Raw genomic sequence first — 22,389 nt, 5'->3', positions numbered from 1 at the left:
GCTTCCAATTTTAGAGATGTGAGATTGAAGGCTGTCTTTGTGCCCTGACAGTGCTTTACTCCCAGGAGACTGAAGGATCCATGCGTTACGGATCCGTGCCATGCTTGCTTGCTATCTCATAGAATCACAAAATCACCAGGCTGGAAAAGACCCTCTGGATCATCGAGTCCAACCATTCCCACCAGTCCCTAAACCATGTCCCTCAGCACCTCGCCCACCCACCTTTTAATCATCTCCAGGGAAGGTGACTCAACCCCCTCCCTGGGCAGCCTCTGCCAGCACCCAATGACCTTTTCCAGGAAATTTTTTTTCCTAATGTCCAGCCTGAACCTCCCCTGGCAGAGCTTGAGGCCATTCCCTCTCATCCTGTCCCCTGTCCCTTGGGAGAAGAGCCCAGGTCCCTCCTCTCTACAACCTCCTCTCAGGTAGTTGGAGAGAGCAGTGAGGTCTCCCCTCAGCCTCTTCTTCTCATCCCATCCCAAGTGCTTTGGCTGTCCCTCTGCCGAGGCAATGCAACACACCTGGATTACCTTGTTTTGGGGGCATCCACTGACCTTTAGGGAGGGTGATGTCCAGAGAAACCTCATAGACATCCACAAGGACTCGGATTTTTTCAGTGTAAAGAGTGCCCAGGAGATTTTCCGCATCTGAAACCTGAAGCAGCAAGAAACAAACACTGCTTAGACCATTGTCCTCAATCCTTTTGGTAGACAATATAGGAGTCCTTGTCTCTGTTAGCTGCTCGCACCATGGCTTCCCCTGCTTGACAAGCATTTGTGGATTCTCAGGCTTTCATACGTTCTTTATCTTAGTATTTTCAAGCACAGTATCCATCCCTTAGAGCACTCTGAGTCCCTCTTACCTCTATCTGAAACGTTTTCTTAAAGCGGACAACGTCTGTGGCCTTGAAATACAGATCCACGCTAACCTCGGCGTGGGGACCGATGATGCCCGTACGTTGTGACAGGAAGAAGCCGAGGTTTTCCAACCCAGAAATGCACCAGGCCATCGGCAATGGGGTGCGGTTTTTCAGGGCAAGGCTTTTTCTCTCCACCCTGCAGGGACAAGAAGACACTCAGAACCAGCTGCTCAGCAGTCATACCGGCCTCGCAACTGGAGGCAACTTGAAGCAGTCCTATCCGTGCCTCTGAAAACACGGCTGAATGTTTTCATAGAATCATAGAATCACCAGGTTGGTGACCCACCGGATCACCGAGTCCAACCATTCCTATCAAACACTAAACCACTAAACCATGCCCCTCAGCGCCTCTGTGTCACGAGTCTCAAAGGTGAGGTCCGGGGCTAAAAGTGTATCAGAAAGTAGAGGGATCAGGACGAGCAACTGGATTGTTCTCTGTACCAGCAGACAAGACACAAATGCATCAGGATGCTCATCACACAGCATTTCTGTGGACTACAGAGCTTGTGGCTGTCATGGAATCTCCAAGCAAGCAGAAAAAAACAGTGAGCAAGAGACTGTGAACTGCTGGGAGAAAGAGGGATGTTAGCCCAGCCTCTGATCCGAGCAGCCACGCAGCCAGCAAGAGAAGCTGAAAGGGACCTCACTGATAACGCTGGTGCCCAGAAGAGCAGCCGTAGGGTGACTGACCTGTGGAGAAGCAGCTTGCTGAAGTTAAGCACCTTTCTGGGTCTGACCTCCAGCTCTGCCAACGTCCCCTGGCAGCACAGGCGGAAGACAACCGGCTCCGGGTTCTCTTTGATGGTGCAGATGAGGTTGTCCTCCACCAGCCCAGCTGAAGTGGGATGTGCCCAAATGCTCAGCTCCTAGTTCCGTCCCCGCAAAAAGAAATAGAGAAGAGCATTCCATGAGCAGGAGGAACAACTTTTCTGCGGGTCCCTGCCCTACTTGTCCGTCTTCTCCTACCTGCTTCTCATTAGGTTTCAGCTTCATGATGGGAGGGTCTAAGTGAAACGTTTCCATTTGGTGATCACGGTCAAAGGAGAAACGTACTTCTTCTTCCCAGGATGAGACATTGAGGATGGTTATCTTCTCACAGTAGTTGGGACAGTGCTCCACCTCGTGCCTGTTCATGAAAGAGGAAAAGGCTGCAGAGGAGACCGTTGCCTTTATCACACATGGAAAGCCCTGTGTCTCGTCTGTGGGAGGCTGCATCGTGAAAACAAGGTCTAACAGGCAGGCTGAGAACAAGGATCCTTTTCAGGAGGACGTTGCACACGCGTGTTCATCCTTGCATTACTTTAACGTGAGCCCCTTTACTTGGTGCCTCCAGCCCAGAAGTGTGATGATGCACAAGCCACTTAATGAGTGTTTTAGGAAATAAAAATTCAAAGGCGCTTGGAAAAATTAAAGTAGGCCAGGCACACGGCTTCTTCCCCCCGCTCTTTGTTTAGTTTCCTTCCCTGCAGGGCATAATGAAACACTTTGGAAGAGAGATTTTAAAAAATAGTTCACCGTATCTCTTTCAAAAAAGGTCATGAGACTGCCCTGTGTTTCGTGGGTGAGATCAAAGTTTCAGCGAAGGAAACGGAAAGGATCAATTCCCAAGAGGAATGCTAAATGTAATAAATGTCCCTCCTCTCAGGTGTGAAAAAGAAATTGGAGTTTAGGGGTTAAAAAAGCAAACAGAAGCCCCCAGACCATTCACCAGCCCGGCTAAAGATCCTCTCTTGCTTTTTAAACTGTTTGGATTTACTTTCCTTGTGAGGTCAAAATGCCACCCGCTCCCCTGAGCTCCCAAGGTGACAAGAACTGTGCTTCTGATATGAAATAAATAAAAGAAGAGCAAAGTCAAACCCAGAAATATGGCAGCAGCTACAATGACAACTTTTTTCAGGCAGACTTTATCCAGCAGCGAGGATCACGAAAACATAACCCTCATTTGGATTCCTCTGTAGGTTTTCCCCACCAACATAATAGCACAACAAAACAAAGTTTCGCTAATATTACAGATTAATTAATGGTTTGCAAAGCATCAGCTGAACGATTGCTCGTTCGGTCTACCTGTAGAGCTCAAAGTCCTTTAAAAAATCACCAGAAAGTTAATTTTCATAGGTGCTGAAACTGAGATGCGGACAGTGGACACAAGTTACTCCAAGTCACCTTCAGGCTGGAAGCAGCCTGTGGCTCTGGCCATCAAGGCACCCACCACGTAGGAAGATCAGCTACATCTCTCCCCAGCTCCTTCAGAACTTGTGGTCCTGTTGCCTGCTCAAGCTCAAGATCAGCTACATCCCTCCCCAGCTCCTCTAGAACTTGTGGTCCTGGTGCCTGCTCAACTTCAAGATCAGCTACATCCCTCCCCAGCTCCTCCAGAACTTGTGGTCCTGTTGCCTGCTCAAGTTGGCTCATCCATGGTCCTTCAACCCCACGAATCTCCCAGGCTTCTACCTGGGTCTGCCCTGAATTGTGCTGCTGGAACAGCGTGTCCGTGAAAGCACAGGACCCTGGAGATCCCAAAACCTCCCTCCAAGCAAGCAGCACATCAGGATGCTCTTTCAGGGAGGGGAGCACGTACCAGTCTTTTGATTTCCCACAGAACAGGGGTCCGAAGTGGAACACGCCCGTGTCCATGACATATTGCTTGAAGATAACGTCACCAACTTTCTTGCTTTTCCTGCATTGAGGGAACACCACCCTGGGCAGAGAAAACAGGGAATGAGGGGCTGTGAGATGCTGCAAGTAGGAAACCTGGTCAGCCTTGTTCAATGTCTTTATCAATGACCTGGATGAAGGCATTGAGTGCACACTTAGCAAGTTTGCGGATGACATTAAGCTGGGTGGAAGCTGGATCTGCTGGAGGGTCGGGAGGCTCCAAAGGGATCTGAAAAGGCTGGATCCATGGGCTGAGACCAATGGCAGGAGGTCTAAAAAGGCCTAATGCCGGGTCCTGCACTTGGGGCACAACAACCCTGAGCAGCTCCAGACTAGGAGAAGTCTGGCAGGAAAGCTGCCTGGAGGAGAAGGACCTGGGGGTGTTGGTTGAACACGAGGCAGCAGTGGCCCAGGTGGCCAAGAAGGCCAATGGCACCTTGGCTTGGATCAGACACGGCGTGGCCAGCAGGGCCAGGGAGGTTCTTCTCCCTCTGGACTCGGCCCTGGGGAGACCGCTCCTCGAATCCTGGGGTCAGTTCTGGGCCCTCCCCACAAGAAGGATGTTGAGGCTCTGGAGCGAGTCCGGAGAAGAGCAATGAAGCTGGTGAGGGGGCTGGAGAAGAAGAGGAGCGGCTGAGAGAGCTGGGGGGGTTTAGCCCGGAGGAGGCTGAGGGGAGACCTCATTGCTCTCTACAACTCCCTGAAAGGAGGTTGTGGAGAGGAGGGAGCTGGGCTCTTCTCCTAAGTGACAGGGGACAGGACGAGAGGGAATGGCCTCAAGCTCTGCCAGGGCAGGTTCAGGATGGACATTAGGAAAAAAATTTTCAGGGAAAGGGTCATTGGGTAGTGCAGAGGCTGCCCAGGGAGGGGGTTGAGTCACCTTCCCTGGAGATGATTAAAAGGCGGATGGACGAGGTGCTGAGGGACATGGTTTAGTGATTGATGGGAATGGTTGGACTTGATGATACGATGGGTTTTTTTTGTAACCTGGTGATTCTATGATTCTATCATAGCCATATTCTTTCTTGGTGGTGGAGAGAGCAGTATTGGTTCCCAGCTCCGAGCATAGGAAGTGACTCTGGGCAGCTCAGGTGGCACTGTCTGCTCAAGCCAGAAGGTCACTGGGGTATGAGAGGCAGCCTTGGCTCTGAGTTCAGGGGGAGCAACCAGCCTTACCGTGGGTCCTGGCTGATGGTGGGATACAGGCAGGTGCCCCTGCACTGCAGCTGGTATTGGCGCCTTGTTCCCACGGTCTCAAAATGCAGCATCTGTTCAAATTGGCCCAGCTCCGTGGAGTTGAAGAAGATCTTCAGTTCGACCTTGCCGTGGGCTGGCACTATCCATCGGCAATGACTCAGCCTAGCAATTGAAGAGGAGAATTCAGACCTTGTTAACAAGCAAACAAGACAAAGAGGAGGGTTGTGGACTCGCCATCCCATGGAGGGGCCAGCAGAACATCCCTGTGGAGTTGTGGATGATGGACCTCGTTCGGTGAGGTGGATGGGATCACTTCCTCCCTTGCAGCTTACCTGGCAGGTCTTTGTGGGGTCGGGGCCCTCTCCACATTGCTAAGGTTCTCCTTGGAGGAAGATCTGGATCCAACTCGGTGACCTCTCCTGCCACGGCTGGAGCTCCGTTTGCCTTTGGAAGTCTTCCGGCCGTGAGCAGCTTTCTCCCTGCCCCTGGTTGAGGGGACCAGCGACTCTGACTTCTTCGCATGAAGAGGAGAAAGAAAAGGGAGAGGTAAGACCTGCTTTGAGACATCTCCATTCTAGAAACAAAGCCGTGTCTTCTCTTAACCAACAGAAGAGAGAATAAATACATAACCTGCCTCTACTCGTTTCACAACTGCCCAGGGACTTGATCTTCCTGATTGGATTTTGTTTTGGCCACAACACCTTCGCACCCAGGAGCCTCTCCTCACTCAGGATCCTCTCCTCAAGGGATGTTGAGGGCTTTAGGTGACACGCTCATCTTACAGAACCCGTATCTCAAGCAAAACTGTCTCTTTTGGACAGTCAAAAGGGATGCCTGCAGACTGGGGACCCCATCACATCTTCACTGCCCATCCCCAGCGATCCTTTCCCATCCTCCCCACCACCACGTCCCCCATCCAGCCCGGTCTCTTGTACCTTCACCGTGAGCAGAGCCGGGCCATGCAGGTGACTTGAGGCACTCTTCTTTTTGTCTTCCGCGGTGGCATCTTCTGGATCAACAAGGTAGAAGCGCTCCAAGGGATCTGCCGCAGGGGCCACCCGCTCCTCTGGGTAATGGACCACGGAGTAAAGAGTGGAGGAGGGAATGGGAGGCCCTGAGGGACCCAGACCCAGTTCATCCAGGATCTAAAGCATAAGAGAAAATCCTGATTATACTCCCACCACCCTCATCCTCACACTCCTTACAGGCACTGAGCTTTTGGCACTTGTTTTTTACTATTTACATGGAGTAAAGTGCTTTATTTTATGGCCAAGGGGGCTGGCAGCTCTAGAGCAGTGCCAGCACCTACAGGTGGGACCTAGAGAGAAACGTCTCTCTTGAGCAGCTTAGCTGAAGGAAACAGTGACCCTGATCTGCCCTGGCCTGGGACCATTTTTCATGATTTCCAGACTGGGAAACTGAAAAAACCAGGATGCTTCTACAGAAAGCACTCCCTCTTTCCCACCACGTGAAGGTTGCTGAGAAGGCTGCCATGGAGTCGTTATGGAATATAATTAGTGGCCTGGACAAGGCTCTGTGCTGTTGCCACCTGGCAGGACACACCAGGGCTCAGATCATGGCAAGCTCACCTTGAGCTCTGACCCTGGCAGGGTTTTACCTGTTCCACTGGTGGCAACTTGCCACTCCCCAGGATCTCCTTAATCACGTCTTCCGTTTTCAGAACCTGCACCTCCAAGCACGGCACCCTGACAGCTTGGCCTCTGGATGACTCTTCTGCAGGTTCCTCTTCCAAAACAGATAACGTGCTCTCCTCAACAGCCTTCAGATTTTCCACCGACTCCTCCTCCGGGTGCTTTTTCTTGTTGCACTTCTTTCTATCCTCCATGTTCTTGGAGATGGATAAACGCCTGAGATGCTTTTCTTTGTGGCTCAGGGGGGACAGCAAGATACCTTGAGCTCTGTCCCAGAATGATAAAATGTGGGCCACGTCCTTCTGTGATGCCTCGTACATCTTGAACTTCACAGCCAAGTTTTTCTCGCTGTCACTCAAGGCCTCGCCTTCAGTTTCCCCTGATTCTGGGTCCGCAGGTTCCTCTACTGCCGAGGAGGTAGATTTCAGGGAAACTTTGCTCTGCTGCTTTCTAACTTCCCTGACACTTGCAGTAGAGTCCTTCTTTTCTGCCCCTTTGTTGACACTGGGCTGGATGCTGGTGAACATGGTGGTGATGGATGCGCTCGAGTTCTGGGTAGGAGAAGCGGAAAAAAAAGCAGTGAACATTTCAAAGCATCAACCCAAATGCTGTAGGACAGTAACGGTGTCTGCAACAGCAGCCTCAGCCCTGCTCGAGACCTGTGCTCATCGCTCTACAACTCCCAGTTCAGAACGCAGCTGGTGGCTCACCTGAAACCACACTCCCCTGTGTCAGATTGATGAGGAGTCCTGCAAACCAGCTGGGAAATAGAACAGCTTCCCAACCCAAACAGAGAACTTCGGACACCTCCTTACTCCACTGCAGTTCTCTGAGCTCCTTCCTGGTGTGCTGAGCATCCCTGTGGTGGGCTGACTGTTTGAGAAGTCTGGTGGGTAAAGAATAGCTAAGGCCTGGTGGTATCTCCTGCCAAACATGTAGAAGACACCACGCCCCACATGGGTCGTGGTTCAGAGATGTTAACTCCTGTGCTAAATAGGGAGAATTGATGGACTAAAACTACATAAGGCTTCACAGTGGATGCACGGAATCAGGTGAAACTGTGACTCGAAGGCAGCATGATCCTAGAAGAGCAGCTCCCGCAAAACCATGAGAAAACACTCCTGGTGAAGCAGCAGCACACAAGCTGTTGTTTCCCAGGATGGCCCCACACGCTACTCATGGCCAGGTACTCGTCCCCAGCTCTGTGTGTGGCTGCTGGCTTCTCAGGGTATGGTAGAGCTCAGCGAGAAGAACTCGAGGGCTTTTCTGATCTCTGTAAACAGAACCACTCACCTGCTTCTCTCTAGGCTGGCTTTTACTCCTCAAAGCAGTATCTTTGTCTTTTCCAGGTTGTTTCTTCCCTTTCTTAGAGGAGCTTCTACTCTCTTTCTCTGAGCCTTTCAACTGCCTCTCCTCAAGCTCTTGATCCAGCTCCTTCATCTCCCTTGAAAAAAGCCAAGCAGAAAATATTCCCAAGAGTCAGCATCAGAAATCTGGGCTCACTGCAATCCCAGCTGGTCCTGCCCTTCATTATTGACCCTAAGACCAGGCAGAACTGTTAGACCATCTCTATGGACTTCCCTCAGCCTGGGGAGATTGGGAATGCTCTAACTGAGGAAAGGTGGGAGAGGACCTCCGGGGCCAGCCAATTCTAAGCCTTGCTGTCATCAGGTCTTGATTGCGTGACTTCTCGAAGAAGGTCCATCTGCTCCACTATCTCTCTGCACTGATGCCTGAAGCCCTTCTCTGAGTTCCCAGCGTAAATCAGCTCGCACATCACTAACACCCACTTATCCCTGCACCAATACTTGGCTTTTCCAGCCCTTCTTCTCCCTCCAGAGTCTGCTCCCTAGTGAGAATAATCACATCAGTGGGAAAGCCAAGGCTGCAATAAACGCCCTCCTGCTCAGCTGCTGGTGTAGCTCAAGGGGAGCCTAAGAAACACCAGCTTTTATGGCTGGTGTCAGTGAGGAAAACCTTGGGAAGACTTCACCTATGGCACCCAAACCAAGCCAGCACTGCTGCACCTCACTCCTGTTGACACCACAATCCACCTGGTTTGGTGAGGAAGGTGTTGCAGGTGACAATCCACTACCTTAGAAACACTCAGAAGTGCAGTGGCAAGGCCAGCACAGAGCCCAGCTCCCTGCTGCTAGTGCCTGAACCAGAGGGCTTGCCACTAAAACAGAGGGAAGATGTTCTCATCCTTCCTCCATGGGGAACCATGAAGGTGGAAACGGCCATCCTGGAGTCATAGACACTTGTGGCCTTTGCTCTGCAACCTCCCTGAGCTCTGGAGCAGAGAAACCCTTCAGGGATACTGTCCTGGGGATTCACCCTTGGAAGGCTTACAGACCTCATTTTCCTCGCACGTTGAGCTTCTCGTATGTACTTATTAAGCAGAGTTTTCTCCTCCTCAGTGAGGGCTTCATATTCTTCCTCATTCACCTGGGAGAGACGTTCTTTCTCCCTCCTAGCAGCTTCCTCCAACTCCCGTTCTTCGTCACGGGCTAGAGGAGAAATCATTAGTGAGTGCAAGCAGACCTTGTTGCGCTGGGCAAGCTGTGAGGATCCACAACTCTGCCCTGACCCAGCCCATCATCCTATCAGGAGATACTGGGGAGCTCCGAGCCCTGCTCCAAACTCAAATCATCCCCCAAACTTTCACCAGGCATCGAGCTCCTGTCCTTGCCTGGTTAACATGCACCAATGTTGTGGACAGCTGGCTGGTGGTTAATTATTAAGCCGCAATTGCTTGCCCAAACTCTAGTGCAAGAGACTCAGGCCAGGCTTACAGCATTAGCTGTGAGAAATCACGAGCTGAGTGCTGGCTATGCTAATGTGGAAGGTTGAAGAATTAATAAAAGCATTTCCTTCAAGCTTTGCTGGTAACAGAACCACACATGGGAAAGCCTGAGGGCTTGAGAGAGAACAGTTGAGAGGCAGAGCGATGAAGAGCCTCACCTTTCTGCTCTTTCACCTCTAACTCCTTCGTTTTCCAGGAAGTGTAATCCTGGGACAGGTCCACAAAATAGATGTGACGACGATTCTTGAGAGCTCTAAGCAGGCAGAGAAGAGCTGACGCCATGCTGTGCGCAAAGAGTGTGTCCAGGCTGTCAAACACCACCCCCTGGTAGCAGTCACTCCGCTGAGGATTAAGTCAAATGGGAAGAGTAAGTCAGCTATTGCATGCACTGGGCAGCTGCTCAGCAAATCCAAATGGTGAAGGACACCAGCCATCGTTGCTCCAAAGCTTTGCTCTTTCCCTACACTCCCAACACAGCTTCACTCAAAGATCCTTGCATGCAGCCCAAGACTTTTCCAAGAGTAGATGTAGATCCTTTCCTCTCCCAACTGCCTCTTGCCGCCTGTCTCACTGTAGCAGGAATTATCGTCGGCCCCCACCCCGCGTACCTGCAGCCTTTCTGAGAGGATGTCCACCAGCAAGTCCTCCGGTAACACACAGCTCATAAATCCCTTCTCCCCTGCGGTGCTGCTGCAGATGCTCAGCCGTCGCGGTGTAGGAGCGCAGATAAAGGAAAGGACGGGCTGAGAAAAGATGGGCAATGTTGAACACCACAAGAGAAGGAAAATACTTTGGAAACCCCTCAACAATTCTAGTTGCTGGGTTTGGGAGCTGAGGTCTCTCACTAGTGGGAAACCAGACCAGAACTGCAGGCCAGAAGCATCAGGGGAGAGACCTGGGAGGGGGTCACATCCCTTGGCCAGCACAGACACAACAGGACAAGGGCTGAATCCCCTCAAGGCGAGGAGATTCAGACCAGAAAAGACATTTTCTTATGCCGTGGGTGGTGAAACACCGGAACAGCTTGCCCAGAGAGGCGGTAGATGCCCCATCCCTGGAATTCTTCAAGATCAGGTTGTTTGGGGCTCTCAGCAACCTGATCAAGTTGAAGATATCCCTGCTCACTGCAGGGGGTGTGGACCCGATGACCTTTAACTGCCCCTTCCAACCCAAACGAATTCTACGATTCTCAGAGGCAACAGAAATGTCTTGTGCATTAACCAGAGCTAATCCTGCTTTGCCTGGGAGCCTGCAGTATCTATTTTATGCTGTTTCTGAGACTGGGATGTGTGGCCCCGCTCTCTTCCTCTTGCCTCCTGCAGTGCTCACCCAGACTCGGGATCCGATGGACCGTAAGCTGTCTTTCCGTCTGAAGCCGGACTGGGGCCTGTGCGGGCTGTGTCTCCTGTCCACGCTGAGCTTGCGGCGGGAGGAGATATCTGCGGAGGGGACAGACGCCTCAGCTGGGCTGCGGATGGCCCTGTGCTTCGGGGAGCAAGCAGGCGCCTTCCACCCCACTGGGCACAACCCTGTGCTCTGACAGGGATGCAGAACGCATCCCCCAGCTGCTGGGCACAGGCAGCACTGCCTTCCACAAGCAGCTCCTTCCTTGCTCCTCTTAGTGGTATGATAAAGCACACCTTCAGATGCTGTTTTAAAGCCGGAGAGCTTCTGATACACAGCCCCGCGTCCCTCCCAACAAACGTGCATGCGGGTGACACCATCCGCACGGTAGATCTTGTGGATCAAGCCAAGGATTTGTCCTCCAGCACCATCAGCTTCCACACCTTGCACCCATCCTGTGTTCTCACACAAAGACTGTAACACGCAGCCCTGCCCCAGCTCTATCACTCATCTCTGCTCGTGCCAAATCCTCCACGCGGAGTAACCCGACTCAGCCCCCCAGGCCCCTCTTCCACTCCTCCAGCTCCCAACCCAACCCGGTTCAAAGCTGTGCGATGCAAAACGTCTCCCCCCAGAGCCAACGTCTTCCCTCGCCCCGCAGAGCTCAGGGCACCAGCTGCCCAGTGAAATTTCCTAAAAGTCTCTGATCTCATGTGGAGAACCACACAACATGCATGAGCTGCGTGACCTGGCAGCATGTATGGGAAATATCTCTGGAGAAAAGAGCTCATCTGCAGTGCCTCCCTCATCTGAAAGTCCCTAGAGTGTTCATTCTTCCCTTCATCTCATGTTTGTGAAGCCATACTCAAAGTCGCCCATCTGCTTCTCAATGAGCTACTTCAGAGGGATTTTTCCTCATCAAAATGGGCAGCAGTTCTGCCAGATAACCATGAGGAGCAAGGCGGATTCAGCTTTGAAGAAATATTAACCTCTGAGATAGATACAAGTGTGTTTCATCACTCGTGGAAAAAGGAACATGTGCCAAGACACGCAGGGGCAGGAATTGTACATCAGCCTGAGCCCTTCAAACAGAGACTGCTTTCCAATAACCAGAGATGCTATATGAAACGGCTTTGCATCTCTACATGCTGCACCCATGCTCCCTAAGTGACCAAAGGGTAGTCAGCCTTCTGTGGACCTGGGGATGTTGGTTGACAGTGACTGACCATGAGCCAGCAGTGGCCCAGGTGGCCAAGAAGGCCAATGGCATCTTGCCTTGGATCAGACATGGCGTGGCCAGCAGGGCCAGGGAGGTTTTTCTCCCTCTGGACTCGGCACTGGTGAGACCGGATGATCCGATGGGTCTTTTCCAACCCCGTGATTCTATGATTCTGTGATCTTTCCTTACCGGTATCTTCTGTATCCTTGCTGCTCTGCTCACAGGCAGCCGCCATGCACAGATCCCGCGCACGGAGCCCTGCCAAGCTCGTGCTGTTTGCGATGGCTTCTGTCACGATGCTGTCAATGGATAAGCAGGCAGCACCGTAGTATTTGGACAAGTAGGTCGCTGCTGAGGTCTTTCCTGGAGAGAGAGAGAGACAGAGGGAATGACTGCTTGGTGACACTTGCACATGCGATTTTTTCAAATCTTCAAGGATAGTCAGAAGGTGAGTGCCCCTTTAGGGAAGGCCACGAAAGGGGCAGCTTGAGCATGGCTACATGTGTTGAACTCCAGAGCCAAGCAAGTCGTCTCCACCTCGTGTTCAGCTGTGGACTCTGTCCCTTGTGGTGACATCAACTCTGAGCCAGGGTTTTGAGCCTTGTCCCACCACGACTCTGACCATTCTCCAGCCTCTGTTGGTTGGTGCTGTCCAAGGCAACATCTGGCCACGGTTTGGGGGTCAGTAGGGGTCACAAACGGCTCTGACGAGGCAACGTGGACCCTAGGCAGCGTGGTCCCACATGGCAACAGGGACATGGCCATCCTGTTTTGGGGATGAGAGCCTAGATGCATGAGCCAAGCCACTTGCACCAGCCAGGTGAAGGCCTAGGGGAGTTTCCTTTACCAGCAGAGTTGTGGTCTATGTCCCTTGGACTCATTAACAAAGTGCATAGTCCACCCAATTCCCCTCCTTCCCTCCTTGCACAACCAAGGGCTGTAGCTCACGTGCCTGTGAGGGGTGCCCCGTGGATGATGATGACAATTCCTCTGAGGTTTTGGGCCGCACGCCCTTCTGCAGAGATGTCGATCCCGAGGTGGCGGGCAATGGCCCTGTAGACAGGGCTGTCATTCTCTTCTTCTGCGGCCTCCTTGCTGCTGGCAGCGCTCTCCTCATGCTCTGCTGTGTAGAACGATGTAGAAAAGTCAGCCACCTGCCTACCCACGGTCCTGATCATCCTCCCCATCCCCTCAAACCCTGGAAGAAGAGACTCTGCTGAAACCAACATCATATCCGAGGTCTCACCGTGCCCTTCCTTTAGGCTCGTGCAGATCAGGGTCTGCCCTAGACACTGGTGAAGGTGTCTGGTCAGAGCAAGTGGGTGGCAGAAGGAGGAAAGAACAAGCATTTGGCAATATCTAAAAGGACTGAGCCAAACCTCCTTCCACCAACTCTCAACATGGTCCTCATGAGAGTTCTGTCCCAAGTCCTGTTGGGTACGGGGCCAGACAGGCTGGACCGGGCGCTTTACACAGTCCCAAGGGAGAGGCTCCATCTGGGGACCAAGCAATTATCCAAAGGCTTCAGGAATATAGATGTGACTGGGCTCTGAATTCACCAGAAGAGGATTTTCAAAGAGCTCCAAGCCCTTAGGGGGTCACCGAAAGTCACCTCAGCTTGTGGTGCCACAGAGGGCACCGTCTGGGAAAGGGAACAGCATCACCCTGATCCCACCAGCGCCTGGACTGAAAAAGAGCTCCTTTGGCAAAGCTGGAGAAAACCTCCCCAGCCTCTCGCTTGTCCCTGCCCCAGACTCTTCTCAGGATTCCACAGACGACGTATAGAAGAGTGGATTCAGAGCTTGTAGGAGAGAAAGTGACACTGGGCTGCAGTGAAGTGATGGAGGTAACACCGAAGTCCTTCACCGAGGCCCTTTTGCCACAATGGACATAAAAGAAGTGAAGAGCTTAGGGTTATTGCCCCTCTCCTGTGTCTTTTCTCAATACCTTTCTCCTCCTCATCTCCACATTCAAGTTTACAGTCCACCTTGCTGGACTGGTTTTCAACAAAAATGAAGGGAGCAGCGACTGAGCTACGCAATGAGATGGTGCAAATAGCCAACTTTCTTCCTTTGTTTGACAGAGACTGGGTGCCTTCAGATTTTCCTGAGGAGGAAGGGGACGGGGAGCGAAGAAGTGGGTGAACACAGCCAGGCAATCTGCGCTTTGCCACACACAACTTTGCATGGCAAAAGGTGGAGAAATTCCCAAGCAGGGAGACTCCCAAGGCCCGTCCAGGCTATCTCTGCCCTCACAGGAATTCTGAGCTTGTGCTTTTGTTGCTGGGAAGGAGCAAATATAAAATAGCTACTGACATTGGTCCTGATCCTACGAGCTGAAGAACTCATCCCACCCTACTCCGTGTGGCTGAGGGACACAAAGAGACACCCTGATTATTTTCCCAGTCCACAGAAGGCAGGCACGAGCTTTGGCCATGCTCAGGGCTGGCAGATGATGTGTTTCACCTGGGAATCCCTCTACCACGCTGGGGAATGGGTGGCTGCTAAAAGCACGGGCTTTCCATGGAGACCAAGGTCAAGGAGAGCTCAGGGTGTGTAGGCTGGACTCCCTGCTGCGTCTACACTCAGGATAGCCCAAATGCCAAAGCCTCACCGTTGGCCTGGCCTTCTGGTTTCCCACTCTCGGACTTTGACTGCTCGTCCTGCAGCCTCTTCTGGTCCTCATAGTACTCCAGCAGCTCTTGGGGCAGCTTGTCACCTGGGGCACGAGGAGGTAGCAACAGGGTGTTTTGGGAGTTGTAGTCCTTCAGCATCCTAAGGATCTGCGTGCATGGGGAAGAGAAACCATATATAGGATGTGTTTCTTGACCATCATCGCTTCATCGCATTAACATCACTTCATCGCATTAACAGACTCCCCAGCCAATCTATCTTTTCTTGCATTCCTTCATCCCAACAACACGGACTATTCAAGCCCCTCCACAGCCTGCCAGCAGAGCGTGGCTGCCCTTGAAACACCACCAGGCTTTGTTTGGGAGATGCCTCCATCTCCCTGACATTATCCTGGGAACGCAGGAGCACTGTGAAGCTAGGGGCCCATGGCCCATGGGGTCAGACCTTCCCTCTCACCTGCTCCTCCTCGAGGTACTGGTGGTCAAACTCCAGGGAGTAAAATTCAATGGGGAACTCGCATGGGTTCTTCACCATGACTGTCCCCTCCACCCCTTGGCTGTTTGGCAGCAATGGTCCCAGCTCAAGCACCGGGGGGCAGAACTCCAGCTGTGGCTCCAGCCCATGCCCCGAGACCGGCAGCTGGAGATGCTGGCTGCTCTGGCAAATGTCAATCTTCAAAATGCTTTTGTAGAACTTCTGCAAAGAGAGAAGCGTAGAAAGGTCTTTGGTGAAGTTCCACGTGACAAGGTCTCAAAATCAACCCTGGCCCCAAGATCTGGGCAGTTATTAGTACCACTAAAGTGAATGGAAAACAGGGATTTACTTATAGCAGGGGCTACAGCATCTGCATGTTGGCTCCAAGTAACAGAGACAAGTCCTAGCATGAAGCATAACAGGGCATTTGGGTACTGGATGATCTAAAATTATCTATCACATGTTTTCACCTAGTGATGAGGGAGCACAACACTCTGGAAAAAGCTCCTCAGGGTTACGTTGCCCAGACACAGACCTGGCACTGCTACATCACACAAACATCAGCTACATGGAAGAGGCAGATGAGGTCTTGCTGGATACAAGTGAGACCCTTTCTCTTCTGCTCAGTCCTCGCCTCTGGTCAAAGCCAGAGACAAGACACATTTCTACTAGCAGTTAAAACATCCCTGGGACTGTTGCAAAGCATGAACCACAGAATCATAGAATCACCAGGTTGGAAGAGACCCACCGGATCATCAAGTCCAACCATTCCCATCAATCACTAAACCATGTCCCTCAGCACCTCGTCCACCCGTCCCTTAAACCCCTCCAGGGAAGGTGACTCAACCCCCTCCCTGGGCAGCCTCTGCCACTGCCCAATGACCCTTTCCCTGAAAAATTTTTTCCTAATGTCCATCCTGAACCTCCCCTGGCAGAGCTTGAAGCCATTCCCTCTCATCCTGTCCCCTGTCCCTTGGGAGAAGCGCCCAGCTCCCTCCTCTCCACAACCTCCTTTCAGGGAGTTGCAGAGAGCAATGAGGTCTCCCCTCAGCCTCCTCTTCTCCAGGCTAAACACCCCCAGCTCTCTCAGCCGCTCCTCTTCTTCTCCAGCCCCCTCACCACCTTCATTGCTCTTCTCTGGACTCGCTCCAGAGCCTCAACATCCTTCTTGTGGGGAGGGCCCAGAACTGACCCCAGGATTCGAGGAGCGGTCTCCCCAGTGCCGAGTCCAGAGGGAGAAGAACCTCCCTGGCCCTGCTGGCCACGCCCGTGTCTGATCCGAGCCAAGATGCCATTGGCCTTCTTGGCCACCTGGGCCCCTGCTGGCTCCTGTTCAACCAACACCCCCAGGTCCTTCTCCTCCAAGCAGCTTTCCAGCCAAGCACTTGTGGCAGCCACAGTGTTACACGCTGCCAGTTTCCAAATCACCACGGCCCCACAAGCTGCCTTTGGGAATGTTTGCTCCATCATTTCTGCTTACCCTCAAACTGCACGGGAGCCTGCAGGCAGGCTGTGCCAGAGCCACAGGGACTGCTGGCAGCAAACCTCTACAGGTGACTGTCCTGCCATGCCCAGAAAGGTGTCTGCTGGCTGTTTTTTCTGCTGGTACCAGCAGCAGGATTAGCTTAGCCCAGTCCTTTTAAGGTTATAATCCCCTGCGAGGGTGCCAGCTGCTCTGCACAAGAGCATTTCAGCCTGCAAATACACCCAGGCGAGGGCAAAGACGAGAGGAAGCAAGCAGATTTCCCACTATGTGCAGAGAGGGAGCAGTGCCCTGATGCTCTCCATGCAAGCTCCCCATGGGGATTTCAAAGCACCTCTCAGAAGAGGGGGCTGCAGGGGAAACTGGGGCACTGCAGGTATGGGGCTTGCAGAAAGCTTGCAGACTCATCCCCGGCTCCCCGCGCTGGGCTCTCATTACCACTCTGCCCTGCCAGACCTCCTGGGGATGACAACCACCAATCTCACCTCTTCTGTGGGTGAAAACCTGATCCGTACGTTGCACCGCTGCCCTGGTGAGAGGGCTCCAGATGATGGCAGTGCTGTGAAAACATGAGGCTTCCTCTTCTTCACCTCCCGAAGCAGCTTCTGACGTGCTCTCCCTTGCATGTTTTTGTCCACCTGAGCACAAAAGCAAGAGTGTGATGTCTCCTTGGTCTGGGAGGACAGACCCTCAATTCCTGCAGTGCTCTGGATAACCGTGAAGATACTTGTTTTTCCTCAAAACATTTCCATGGGAAGTACTAAAAAGAACTTGCTCTTGTATTACAAAACAAACAGCAGTGGAGTGCTGCATATTTATGGACTTTTCACAGGTGAAAGGATCCATTGTCTACAGTTCACTACAGCTTATACGCTCTTCCAAAATTTAGTCTGGATACAACCCTTAATTTCTAGTTTCAAACATATGAAACTCAAAACCTCACAGTGAATAATAACTGAAAGCATCCCATTCATATTAAGAAAATTACAACTGATCTAAAGATACCTTCTGTGCCAAAAACTGGTAACATTTCCATCTGCAGCTTTGTTAAACTTCAAGAAGTCATAGAATCATAGAATAACCAGGTTGGAAGAGACCCACCGGATCATCGAGTCCAACCACCTACATACGTCATCTACATACGGTTTAGAAATATAACTAAATTGAGTAGAATTGAGTAGAATCCAATCACCAGGTTGGAAAAGACCCAGCAGATCATCGAGTCCAACCATTCCTATCAATCACTAAACCATGTCCCCCAGCACCTCGTCCACCCACCCAAATGAGATGCTGAGAGCACCCACATTCAAAGCAGCTCTAGAACTGGAGAGCAAGCAGATAGGGGGACGCTGCTCTCAGAAGAGGAGGAATGGGTGAAGGTGGCAGAGAAGCAAAGCATCAGCTCAGGAACAGGTCCAGGTGAACCAGCCTTGCTCCAGAGCCTCAAAAGCATCCTTAAATGATCTACAGCCCAAGCGCTGATGCAGCCACAGGGGCAGAAAAGGCAAAAGAGGCAAAGAAAAGCCAACCAAGAAGTGACCTAAGACATTATCTGTGCTTTACCTTCTTCACAGGGCCACTGATTGTAAGGAACCATTTACAGGGAACCTGTAGGTGGTTGTGGAACTGTATGGTTTCTTCCTTGCACTGCCCACACTGGACAGCAGAGAACACCAGGCTGTCTTTGGAGAGGCACAGAGACGGCAGAGACACGTTGGCTCGGAGTCGGATGTGAAATGTGGGGCCTCCTTCCACCTAGTGAAGAGCATCCAGCTGAGAACCCAGGTGACATCTGCTGCTGTCCCCAACCTGCCACTTGCCCTGAGAGGGAGCGTGGGCACAGGGACGTGAGGAAGCAGGCAGTACCTTGATGGGCAGGAGTGTGTCCACCTGTCCCAGAGGAAGGTTGGCACTTTCTGGGTCGAAGCGTACTTCAAGTGTCTTGGTCTCGCAGCAGGGCAGGTCCTTGATGTGGTTTGGTTGCACAATGAAACCTTGAACAGATGAAGATAAAGCAGCTGAGACACACAATCAACACGAGCACATCACAAGCATGTTAAGGCCATGGGTGTCCTGCCTGGGAGACCTGAAGGACTCTTTACACCTGTGGAGAAGAACATCACTCTTTCTCCCTTGTCCCAGCACAAGAAAAAAGGATCCCACATGGTGATAGAGGAAACCTATCAGCCGAGAGGCTCCAGCAATTCCTTCACGAGGTATCCCAGGGAAGGATGCACAGAACTCTCCAAAGGAGAATTTCCAGCTAAGATTCCTCCATGCCGAAGTGCTCCCTGGAAAACCATTTAGAGGAGACACTTGACCACCCTTCAGACACAGCGAGTCATTGTTGGGTGGTGCTGTAGCCTCAGCCTGAGACCTGTTTTGGAAGCCAGAGGACTTCAGAGGCTGTTTTATCAATAAAGGCTGAACAGAAGTGCCATAACATTATGAACTTTAAACAAAGCACTTCCCAACCACTAAGGGTCCATCTGTTTGCAACACAAGCCCACGGAGCACACAGGGAAACATAGATGACTCTCATGGTAGAGAAGAGTAGAAGATGCTGACCAAGAAGGTCCCCCAATCCAGCACCTGCAATAAAGTGTCAGGGCAGTCACAGGCAGGACAAGTCTCTGGGCTCTGCTGGCCAGGAGAAATCCATCTCTAAAGCACCAAGAAGGAAAAAGCTAGAGAAACAAAGACTCAAAAAACTCTCCACGTCCAGTGGCTAAAGCTAATCTGTTAGAGACAACTCCTTCAAGCCCAAGTGAAGTCTCATAGTAGTGGTTACCTGTGCCACGCAGGACCCTTCCATCGGTGCGGAAGGACATAGGGAACTGCCCAGTGTTGGTGACCGTCACGGTGTGTGTGTGGACGCTACTGAGGATGACATATCCCAAGTCCAGGATGTACTCGGGCAGCTCAACCCTGAAAGGAGGAGAAAGGACAGTTCTTAAACCAGAGCCTGGATGCACTTCCAAGCAAATGAAGAAGCAAATATAGTGGATTTGTTTCTATTCACTGCTGTAAAAACTCAGCTCATATCTGTGAAACCTAAGGCCACGTGGTAATAAGGCTTTGGTAAGTCATGGGGACCATAGGTCCAAGGGTTTACCACCTACCCATGGGACCTTAAAATAAAATCAGTTTAAAACAGATACTGCTCATAGTTCCTCTGCTACAAAAAGCCATCCTAGATAAGTCTCCTGGACTCAATGGTACTGCTAAGCCTGAAATTGGTTCAGGACCTTGTAATAGGATTTGCCTGCACAAGAAATCTTCATTGCTCTGCAACCGGATCTGTCCCCAAAGCAGAAACAGTAAATGCAGTCATTAACCCCTACAGGATTCCTGGGAAGGTCCTTTTCCAGAGCAATGCCACTCAGGAAAGCACATAAATTAATTTGCTTTGCAGAGCATCTTCTTCCTGAACTGGAGCCCATGGTGCTCATGCCTCATCACGAGAGAGCAAAGGGAAGGGCTGAGTTACCAAGGAAAGCCCTGCAGTCCCACCAGCATTCAACTCATCCAATTTAGGGTCTGTCAACCTGTGTGATCCCCTGCCCTTTTGACTTAGCGTGGTCAAAGACATCAGCTTCGAGTTGCCTCTTTCAGAGCTGGTCAGCAGAGGTGGTGTCTGTGCTGTCTGGAAAGCCCTGATGGTCTGCACTGCCCTGCCCTCAACCATAAGAGCAGAACTTCGCATCTCTGGGGAGTTGAGCACCAAAGCTCAAGGTGGCACTGTGGATGTGAGGACACTCATCCACTCACAGGGAGCACATCAAAACTATTAGGACCAGCTCCTTTCTGAAGTCCGCAGCTCTGCAGACACAAGGAGGTCTCAGGAGCTGGGGGCACTGCTGGGTGTTACCCTCGGGCCACTCTGAGACAGGGTACAACAGTCTCTACTAACTCAACAAGCCTGCAGCGAGCCTGGTGGTCAAAGACACTGTCCTCTGGTGGACTGGAGGCCAGAGCTTCCATCTGCTCCAGGGCATGTTCTTCCACTAGCATCTCCTCCATCTGCATCTGTATCTGAGTCTCCAGCTGAGGAAAGAAAAAACAGTGCCTGGTTAGCAAAGGTCCTTCCCAAGGCACAGGAAGGTCTCTCAAAGAGGATCCCACCCTGCTCCTGTTGAGAGGGGTAACAGGGTCCTCCTGTTTCCCTAGTCCGTGCCTGTGACACCTTCTACTCTCTCTGCCTTATCTCAAGGGAAAAGAACTCCAGCCTCTTCACCTGCCCAGTGACTCTTACGGAAGCTTATCTGGCAAACAGACAGACAAGCCAGGAACCTTTCAGAGCTCCAAGTTATTTGCCTGCCCCCAGCCAATGCCAAAGCAGCTTGGACAGGATCCCTCTTGGAAATGGAACCTCGATAAAGCTGATGCCTCTTGGAGATGAACATTAGCAGCACAGTCCCCGGGTGCAGCGAGGCTGCTGCTATTAAGCTCTGCATGCCTGGCAGGGCTTGGGCAGTGAGCAACAAATATCCCAGCGAGGATTTCCATCTCCATCACAGACTGTTTTACACTCAATCACTTGAGCAAAGACTTCAGGATCTCTCCCTGCGGCAGTCTGGAAACTGGTGTGGCTATAGGAGGACTACAGCCAGGGGTGGGCAGCTCCTAGGGCAGTGCTGAGCCGACGCTGGATCATGGCCAGGTGTGAGCAGGAAGGTCCCAAATACCAGCAGGACATTGGGAAGCTGGCTCTGGGCTTCAAGGAAACCAAATGACACAGAGGGAGGGTGGCATGTGCCAAACAGGGCAGCAGCTCTTCTCACCTTGGTGTCTGAGCCGTCTGTTGGTGGCTCCGCAGCCACAGCCTCCCCTAGAACAACCGCTTTGTCTCTCTGGCTGTCTTGTTCTACCTTCTCCTTTGCCTCCTGGTAGACCTTCTCATATTTTTCATTTCCTGAAGGAAGAAAACAACCTCAAATAGAAGCTTGGGCACAGCGCCGTTCCCATTTGAGCTGGAAGCCCCATTTTCCCAACATCAGCTTCTCCCAGGAACACGCTACTTGAACAATCTATTGCAAGCAGACCCTGCTGCTCCTCTCCGAATCCTGATGTTCACCCCCTTTCAGTCTTCCTCCCCACAAAGAAGCTTCTCATCCCCTTCAATGTGATCCAAATCCAACCCTGCCAGCCTCTATTACAGCTTTCCTGAGCAATTCTACCCAGCCATCAGCTTTCCAGGACTTCAACGGATATGCTGGCAAGTTCTGCAGGATGGTTCCTGGGGCAAAGCCCACAGGCTCATCTGCCAGAGACTCAGGAAGAAACCAGAGGCTGAGTGTTGGTCTGGTGGCCCTGAAACCTCCAGGCTTGGTGGAGTGAGTGTGAGCTGCCCCTGGGGATGGAAGACGTGGAGAAGACGAGGTGGGGAAAGAAGGACCTTCCTGGAGAGCAGACAGGCGGTGCTCACCTTTGATATTCCTCGGGAGGTCCAAGGAGAACCTGGGAAAGCGCCCCTCTCCATTCAGGGTGATCTCCTCCGGTTCCAGGTGACCCATTTGGACCCGGAAAGTCCTGCAGAAGTCTCCCGGCACTCCTGGCAGGTAGTAGATCTTCATTACTTGCTCTTTGCCAGGTCCAAGGAAACCCTGCAGGTGCGTGAGAAGAGGGGAGGAATGCATCAAAGAGGGACTAGTGGAGGGATGGACACTCTGAGAAGAGAAGGCAACCCTGAGAAAGTATCAGAAAACATCACCCTCTAGCTGTCTTGTATCAAATGCCAAGGTCCCCTATCAGCATGTCCTTCAGAGGACTTGTGGGGATGGATTCCCCCAGCACAGACCTACAGACTGCCCTTGCGCAGCACAAACCCAGCTCTGCTGCTAGTGGTGTCTCTCCTCTGAAGCAAGAATCAGGATAAATAAAGAGAAGCTCTTTTTAAAGCCACTGTGGAAGACGAGCAAAGTGTCCCTGTGCTCTCAGCAGGACTGCCTTCCCTCTCCCATTACTTCACAGTTTGTTTTTTTATTCAATTTTCTTCTTCTGTCTA

General features: G+C 51.9%; 1 protein-coding gene across 1 annotated transcript in view; it reads right to left on the bottom strand.

The window, feature by feature from the left end:
* LOC138732363 (hydrocephalus-inducing protein homolog) overlaps positions 1–22,389 on the bottom strand; it is a 91,433-nt gene that overhangs the window by 31,175 nt on the left and 37,869 nt on the right. The window contains 27 exon segments of the mRNA XM_069878948.1: positions 531–654; positions 863–1,055; positions 1,610–1,785; positions 1,886–2,045; positions 3,498–3,617; positions 4,751–4,933; positions 5,104–5,285; positions 5,707–5,916; positions 6,390–6,974; positions 7,717–7,867; positions 8,780–8,921; positions 9,388–9,571; positions 9,838–9,972; positions 10,471–10,533; positions 10,535–10,671; positions 11,973–12,155; positions 12,745–12,921; positions 13,722–13,898; positions 14,406–14,574; positions 14,882–15,121; positions 16,868–17,020; positions 17,946–18,137; positions 18,249–18,376; positions 19,174–19,310; positions 20,296–20,429; positions 21,167–21,297; positions 21,811–21,988. Coding sequence (XP_069735049.1) covers positions 531–654; positions 863–1,055; positions 1,610–1,785; positions 1,886–2,045; positions 3,498–3,617; positions 4,751–4,933; positions 5,104–5,285; positions 5,707–5,916; positions 6,390–6,974; positions 7,717–7,867; positions 8,780–8,921; positions 9,388–9,571; positions 9,838–9,972; positions 10,471–10,533; positions 10,535–10,671; positions 11,973–12,155; positions 12,745–12,921; positions 13,722–13,898; positions 14,406–14,574; positions 14,882–15,121; positions 16,868–17,020; positions 17,946–18,137; positions 18,249–18,376; positions 19,174–19,310; positions 20,296–20,429; positions 21,167–21,297; positions 21,811–21,988 — 4,744 coding nt within the window.

This window comes from Phaenicophaeus curvirostris, chromosome 30, assembly GCF_032191515.1.
Source record: "Phaenicophaeus curvirostris isolate KB17595 chromosome 30, BPBGC_Pcur_1.0, whole genome shotgun sequence".
Classification (NCBI taxonomy): Eukaryota; Metazoa; Chordata; class Aves; order Cuculiformes; family Cuculidae; genus Phaenicophaeus; species Phaenicophaeus curvirostris.
The sequence above is the reverse complement of the archived record's forward strand: the minus strand, read 5'-3'. Positions and strand labels throughout refer to the sequence as shown.